This window comes from Ixodes scapularis, unplaced genomic scaffold, assembly GCF_016920785.2.
Source record: "Ixodes scapularis isolate PalLabHiFi unplaced genomic scaffold, ASM1692078v2 PGA_scaffold12__126_contigs__length_90152505, whole genome shotgun sequence".
In the NCBI taxonomy this organism is placed as follows: domain Eukaryota; kingdom Metazoa; phylum Arthropoda; class Arachnida; order Ixodida; family Ixodidae; genus Ixodes; species Ixodes scapularis.
The window spans coordinates 33115639-33123703 of record NW_024609838.1 but is presented as its reverse complement, the minus strand read 5'-3'; the positions used below and the strand labels follow the sequence as shown (position 1 = coordinate 33123703).

General features: G+C 47.1%; 1 protein-coding gene across 1 annotated transcript in view; it reads right to left on the bottom strand.

The window, feature by feature from the left end:
* Positions 1-440: 440 nt before the first annotated feature.
* Positions 441-8065, bottom strand: part of LOC115327547 (cystathionine gamma-lyase) — a 34907-nt gene continuing 27282 nt past the window's right edge. Inside the window, exons 9-11 of the mRNA XM_040214162.2 lie at positions 4395-4569; positions 1574-1712; positions 441-461 (exon numbers count right to left, since the gene is read on the bottom strand). Coding sequence (XP_040070096.2) covers positions 441-461; positions 1574-1712; positions 4395-4569 — 335 coding nt within the window. The remainder of the gene's footprint in view (positions 462-1573; positions 1713-4394; positions 4570-8065) is intronic.

Below are 8065 nucleotides of genomic sequence, written 5' to 3'. Positions count from 1 at the left end.
CCACTTCTGCTCGAGGGTGTCGAAACACCATTCACCGACTTGCTTGTGGCCGCCGCCATTTCGGTGCCTAGGGCAGAACGGGCGCAGCTGGCGACCGTTGCGAAAATACGACTTCCTGAGCTTTAGTTAGGCTTTCAAGAGGCTCAGGAAATATTGTTTTGCTCTGTCGCGAACTGTTTAAACGTTTCTGGAGGAGGACAAAGCGCTTGCCGTTATTTCAGATACGGCTTCAAATAACTGGTAACAACGATTTAAGCTCCTCGACGGATGGAGAGTCTAAAAGCCACTATATTGAGCGACGCATCAGAGTATGGACATTCCACTGTACTGAGCTACGCTTCAGAGTATGGACCCTTCACTATAATGATCTAGGATTCCGAGTATAGGCCTTTCAGCCGAGATGAAGGAAATGCATAAAAGTCACTATAATGAGCTAGGCTTCAGAGTATAAACCCTTCAGCCTAGAAGGATCGGAAGTGTGTAAAGCGAGCTATGCTTGAGAGTATGGACCGGGCCACTGTTATGCGCTACACTTCAGGGTATGGAACCTCCTCTATAATGAGCTACGCTTCAGAGTATTGACCCTTCGACCATCTGAATAATTAAAGGAGCTATGCAACAATTTTTGTACTTTGGGCAAATAGCGCTTGAAACGGATCCCTAACGTTAATGACCTATGAAACACGCGTTCGTTTTTCACCCCACGCAATAGTAGTCCCAGAAAAAAATTAAAGAAAAACGAGCAGCGTTCACCCCCTCAACTCGCAGCCAGAACAAGCGGCCACGTGATCTGGAGCCGATTATATGCCGCCAGTGTTGATCATAGCCACGCGCTGGGGTTGGCAAAGCGCCGGACACGCGCTGAGTTCCAGACATTGTTATGGCTCGGCTGTTGTCGTGGTTGCAGCGATTGGACACGGGTCACAACCCGAATGCTTCTCGAGCTAGCAATTGTCACGAGCCCAAGCCGAGTGCCCACGCAATGCTCGGGTCCAATGTATGAACTGCATTCAAATATCGTCACTTGGGTGTACTGCGATCCCCGAGTTACGTCATCAAACTTTGCAAAGGAGAGATTGAATGAAAATGATCGCTTTTGTCCTTGAAATTACACCGCAACAAAGGAGTTTCTTGGCCAATGGTGTTGTGTATGAGTATCCTTGAGTCCCAGGTGTGCCAGTAAGCTCGTGTAGAGAGAAAAACATTCCAATTGAATATCGTTGCACAGCTCCTTTAAGATCATGGTTGCCAGTTATCTGGAGATTCATCTGAAATTGCAGGAAACGGTTTTCCGTTCTCCGGGAGTACAGACAGTCCGGGACAGAGCGAAGCGATATTGCCTGAGCTTACATTTCTACGATCAACCACAAGGATTGCGACACACCCTACAGCAAGACACAAGCCGGCTTCTGTGACGGCATCCGTTCACACTTCGGGACCATTTTCGACGCATGGTCGGTAGGTAAACACACCCGTCGAACACGCGTTCAAGGCAACGGTACAACGATAACGCTATGCTGAAACGTTCAATACTAGCGGTCCTCGCGGTTATTGTGGCGACATACATACTCACCGCCTTGTGCAGGGCCTGGCAGATGTCGTTGAGCAGGTCGTCGATGTGCTCTATTCCAATCGACAGCCGAATGAGGTTGTCGGTGATGCCGATTGCTTTCTTCACCTCCTCCTTCACGGATGCGTGCGACATGACGGTCCTGGAAAATCCATGAGAGTCAATGTCAGCGCAGTTCAGTGCGCTTCTCCATGCAGATGATCAACACAGCCTTTTTCGAAACCTCGCCAAGCAACATTGGCAGTCGCCATTTCTTGTGCACGAAGCGCGTGATTGCCCCCGAGTCTTCGCCGAACGCTCACGCAACCCTCGTGTCCAATAGATGCTCAGGGTATGTCCAAACAATGGCGGACTCGGATAATATCAAGGAGGATAGAAGGGTAGGAGAGAGCATGACGTCGACCGTGTAGCCTCCACAAGCCATGCTCTCTTGAAGCCTCGCCTCTTTCTCATTTTCCTCCTTACTCTCCTCACTTACCATGCCAACCATGCCAACCAAAAGCCAACGTGACCACATCACGTGACCGTAGCTAGCCTTCGTCTTGCTATGGGGTACTAGAATACACCACAGTCTAGCCTTCTATCTGATAAAACCTACCGGACGGAGCGCGCGCAAGCCTGCAAGTAGTTGATTGTATGACACAATCAACTACCATCTCACACGTGACATGTCACGCGCACCAATCGCCAGAGAGATCTACGGTCACGCTGGGCACAAAACCGTTTAAACTTTTTATGACTGGGCTTCACCAATATTGCAACGTGCCCCCTCCTAGTACTTCTAACCTCCTTGGATAATAGGGAGTTTTAGCAGGTCGTTTCCACACGAACGGTTCGCCCTCGAACGTACCCGCGATGCCACTGCGCATGCGCACGCGAGTCGTTCGGGGAGTCGGGAGGCTCTTCTCGTTCGTTTCTCCCATTCAGGCCGCTGGAGTCGTCACCGCAACGCAGCCAGCACCGTTCACGACTCGGGTAAAAAAAAAAAAAAAAAAAAAAAAAAAAAAAAAAAAAAATGGCGGTCGGTTTGGGAGCGCCTTCGCCGACCCAGCCGAGCGTTAGGCTTAGGACAGCGGGAGGCGATTTGCCGTCCTGTCAGTCTGCTTCATTTGAGAGGTTGAACCAGATCACCTCGAGGACTGCTCAGAATAGTAAGCGATCGTGAATGCTGTAAACTGCGCGTGCTAGTAAATTTTTGCAATCTGCGGGCAGACTAGCTGCTGTGGCGATTGCGAGCAGACGAAATTATTTGGTTCGACGGCACACAACGTGAACGATCGTTCAAGTTCAGGATGACGGAGACACACCACATACCTTTACGGTCGTTCAGATACTTTTTACTCTATCTAGCTTCGCAGTTTTTGAAATTCCGACCGGCAAATGTAACGTCGGCCGTCTTGTTTACATCAATGATATTGTAGTGAGTGCGCAGGCGAGCTGGTGGAAATTAACCATTCTGATGTTAGCCTGAGACTGAGGCAGGAAAAGAGGAAGTTTCAAAGTAGAAGAAAAAGGAACAGAGACGTATCCTCGACTGTATTAGAGACGTATCCTCGACTGTTCCTTTTTCTTCTACTTTGAAACTTCCTCTTTTCCTGCCTCAGTCTCAGGCTAACATCAGAATTGTTTACATCAGTCGTACGCCGAAAACACGAGCCGCTACCACGGACCACGTCCGCCACCGTCGCTACGGACTTACACTTTGCAGAAAGTTTCACATGTTTACTAGAAGGTGGCGCAACCGTTAAGCACGATCATCATCGTCGTTTGCACGGTCGCGCCACTTTCACGATTCGCTAAAGTATGTCAAATTTGACGTACGGTTTCACGGAAGAGACCAGCTGTACCGTTCGCGATTTCGGAACCGTGTGCTTGAAAAACGAATCGCTAAAACTCCCTAATATAGACCGATCTCCACAGCTACAAACCTTTCTGGGGGTGTGCGCAAGCAAAGAACGAGACGACACGAGTTGTCTCGTGAATACGGTCATGGTTTTGGTCATGTTTCTTTACTTGTTCTATCATCGCTGAAGCATCGTAAACAGAAAAGGCCAAGTGACTTGCGCGTTTGACGCTGCTTGATTGGTTCAATTAGCTCGTAGCGTCCGCTGCGTGTAAACTTAAGCTGAAACGAAGTTTAGCGCGTGCCTCCTGCGGGAAACAGCCAACTACGCTATACGGGTGACGCTACGTATTCGTAGAACGCTTGGTGAGATCGATCCATTGGCACAGCGGCTACTAGATGACCCTGTATATAGACAAAAAAAAAAAAAAAGAGAGAGCTTTTTTTTTTTTTAAAATAAGGCCTGTCGTTGCGCCTTTCCCCACTCCTCCCCCCGATGCACACAAGCATCTTGCTGATCATGGCAGCACACCCTAGACAAAAGGCCGTAGTGCTGGATTTGAAACGTCACCAACAAAAGGCCAACGCGGGCCACAGATTTCATTAATGTAGCAATTTGGGCCAGTTGGTTCAAGATCACCTAAAGAAGCGCGAAAAAATACAAGGACGAGGAAATAAACAGACAAGAGCGCTCTCGCAATTTGCGAGCGCGCTCTTGTCTGTTTACTTCCTCGTCCTTGTATTTTTTGCGCTTCTTTAGGTAACCACAGATTTCGAACGAGTGATGTGTCAGCGCTCGGCATGGAACTTGTGTTCAATCTGTGAGGACACGGGCCTCAGCCGAACGCTGATGACGTAGCACTCGTGTCCCAATGTGTGCCCGCGTCGGCCTCTTGTAAGTGACGTGTAAAATGAAGGTAGTGAGGCGGTTGTGCTCATGGTCGCGGATGAATGTAAGAAAATCCAGGTGACGTCTCTCACGGGAGCTCCGAAAGGCTTTCGACGCCTCCCAGACTCGAAGCGAGGGCGATGATCTTTGTGCTCTTGAGGAAGTTCGTGGACTCCGTCAGTTCGCCCTTGATGTAGAAGGACACCATTCCGCTGAAGCCAGAGCTCTGACGCATGGCCAGTTCGTGCTGGGGGTGACTCGGAAGGCCTGCGGGGGTTCGTTTTAACGCAGAATGTGGCCTATCAGCCGACTTCCAGAAGACAATATCGTTACGAAGAACCGTCACGTCAATTTCCTCACTAAACTTCAGAGCAATAAAGTTGACCCGAAGAGACCACGTCATGCGACCCAAACTTCACGTGACGTCAATTGTCCCGCTAAATTTAAAGTGCAAATTGAAGTGACGTGAACACGACATGTTATCTCAACTCACGTGACGTCAATTTCTGCGCGGTGGTTCTACGAGATGCTAGTTTGCGCTCTACATTGCGTGTGCTTCCCGGTCTTGGTCAGCATGATCAGGCTTGCATGTTTCGATTTAACCTGAGAGTCAAGGCCGATTCGCTTGCTTCTCGATCTCACCTAATAGTGAAGGCCCATTCGCAGAGGGCCGTTTGCTCACGTTTTCTTACGTTACGTTGGCTGCCACGCTTCGTACGGAGCATGCATTTCTCGGTCACTCTCGAACTAAGCGGACGTAAGTTTTCGTAACATAAGGCAAAGTAACTAAACGGTACTGTGTGAACGTGCCTTATTCTAAGGACAGTCTGAGCCAGATGCGGATACTCTTAGCCCCGACGATATGAGACCAGCACTGCGTCTAGATTCGATGCCCGGCTTTCAGCGCGCGCTCGGTGCCTTCCGTAGTGCTTTGGCTGCGCGTCTAACCGCCGAATTCAGAAACCTCACTTAAACTACACTCAAACTGAAGGGCCCCTCCCCTTACAAAAAAATTGTTATGCTTTTCTGTTGAAACGCTGTTGAAAAAAGTCAATAGAGGATATAGAATGTCAACAGCTTTTCTGTTTACTTTCTTTTGAATATTGGCCCACTTTTCTAATGAAAATCGACAGACTTCCCGTGATGCTTTTCTTTTGAAAAGCTGTTGAAAAAAGTCATCAGAGGATATAAAACGTCAACAGCTTTTCGTCTGACTTTCTGTAGCTTTTCTGTTGACTTTCTTTTGAATATTGGCCCACCTTGTAATAAGAAAGTCAATAGACTTTCTGTCGCCTCTAAGATGCTTTTTTTACAGCTTTTCAACTGAAAAGCTACAGAAGATTATAAAGAAAAACGTTCTTTACAGCTTAGCTATTCATTCAACAATGTTTTGGAAGCTTACTATGGCTTTCCACTCCTCCAAATTAGCAGCAGCAAAATAAAGTAAAACAAAACGCGAATTCTGCGTTTTATATTTTTTTAGTAAATGGTGTCCCTGTGGTATTTGAAGTCACTACTACTTACACCCCACAACTACACATTAGGAACGAAAACAAACACCACAAACACAAACACATTAGGAACGAACACAAAGCACTGAACACCTGAATTATTTTTCTTTATTTGCACTGAACAGCTGAATCACAGACCCATCCACAGTTCCACCCAAACAAAACTGTCGCCTCACTTACCATCCTCTCTTGTTTCCCCTTATGGTAGCCCGCCAACAAGACTCGTGGGGTCTTACAGGGAGGTTATTGATGCAGTGAAATATTTTGCCTGGTAGACTTTCTTTTGAATATCTGTCTTTAGTGAGCAAGAAAGCGCTCACACGCGATTTGGTTGTCAGTTTGTTTGCGACACTGATGTATCGACCTGTTTTTTTGTAAAGGCGGCCAAGATGTGCTGATCCGAGTTAATGTGCCACCTTGGGTGAAAACTTCCTTTTTCAGTTACACTGACAAGTTGCACATCAAGGTGTGGCTATAGGAAAAGGGTATAGATGTGTCGTGGACTGGTTGATTGTTTTTATGTAAGCAACATGAGACTATTCAGCATATGTTAATTTTTGTTTTGCGTGGATGCCGCATTCTTCTGGGATGTATTCCAGTGCACGCCAAAGAAAGGGCTGTGTATTACCCCATCGGACATTCGTTTTTTGAATGTGACGAATGATTATAATGCGCCATTTGACATGTTTTTTTCTTTTGTGTTTTTGTTGTGTTTGGCGCTCACGCATGGCGGTTCGGCATGCCGACCCCAGTGCCGAGAAAGTTCGTTTTTTTTTTTTGTTTTTTTTTTTTCACTTGTGAAGCAGGTTTAGAGTAGTCTTATACCCCATTGACACGGTCAACATAAACGTACCTTTACCATAGGTCCCTTTGCTATCGGCGAATCAGCCCGTGCTCTTGGGTCGCGAGCACACGCCACTCGCGGAAGATCGTTAATTGATTGGCCGCAGAGAATAAAGGTCCCTTAGCTAAAAGTACCTTTACGGTCGTGTGAATGGGGTATAAGCCCGAGTGGCTTGAATTTCGTAAAGTGTTTTTCGAAATGAGAAACGTGTCCTGCAAAAGTTCTGCAGCTCAATCTTAAATTGAATTGACGTGCGTTGTTTGTGTTGCAACAAAGGAAAAAAAAAACAAAAAAAAACGGTGGCCGAAGGAGCTAACGCATCTCAGCTCGGAGCGTGGAGCGAAAGCTTGCGGTGCAGAACCTCCTGGGTTCGATTCCCACTCCCAGCCCGTTTCGATGTGGATGAATTTCGTACCGGCACGCGTTTGTGTAGTCATTACTGCGTGATGCACGCTAAAGACCCTCAGGTTATCGGTTGTACAGCACTGGCTAAATATCTCATCTACACAACTAAGATACAAGTCGCCCGTTGAGGCGTACTAGCATCAAGGCTGTCTAAACATAGAAGCAACACCATTTTTAAGGCAAAAACTTTATATGTCCCATTACGGGAAAAGGCAGCGTCGGCGTTGTGCCCGAAAGATGGCCATAAAAATACGTCACCAAGCACGCGTCGATCAAGGTAAAAAAAAAAGCACAGCAACGCAGATCAGTATCGTTCTGTTAAGAACGACAAATAAAGCAGTCCGTACACTTGGATGGGATTAGATCAACTGCCGTCGTCGTCGTCTTTATTCGTGTTGCTCGTGCATCGTTCATACCGATACATCCTCTTTTCTCCGGCTTTTTTTTTTTTTTTTTTAAGTGAGGGTACAAAGAAACAAACAAAAACATTAGAGAAGGAAGAACGGAAGGAAACAGAAAACAATAGAAAAGTAAAAAAAAAAACGCAATCTGCTGAAATGTTTCATCATAGCTTAGTCTACGTGGAGGTCGTCTTGTTCTGCGTGACGTGCCTGAGGTGCGCCCATTGAGCCTTTGAGTTTGCTGGACGTACTCATGCAGCGTCCGAGCTTCGTGCTCATCTGTATTGTCTGGTCGAGGTGATTCCGATAGTCCCTCATCTTCCACTTCTGAGTCGTCGTCATTGTCATCGTCATTTGTTCCTTGAACGTATTTGTCACATGTTTTCAAGAGATGTAGCCTGTTGCGGCGGAACGTCCTGCCATCTTCTGTGATGACGCTGTATGACCTTGGGGCTACGTTTGATTGCACCCTGGCTTTTGTGACCCATTTTCCGTTATTTAGAATCCGCACAGTGTCTCCTGGCTGCAACCGTCCTAGATGTCGTCCTTTTTGAAGGTTCTGTGCATGTTTTTGTACAGGCGGTGCTGGTTCATTGGAGAAG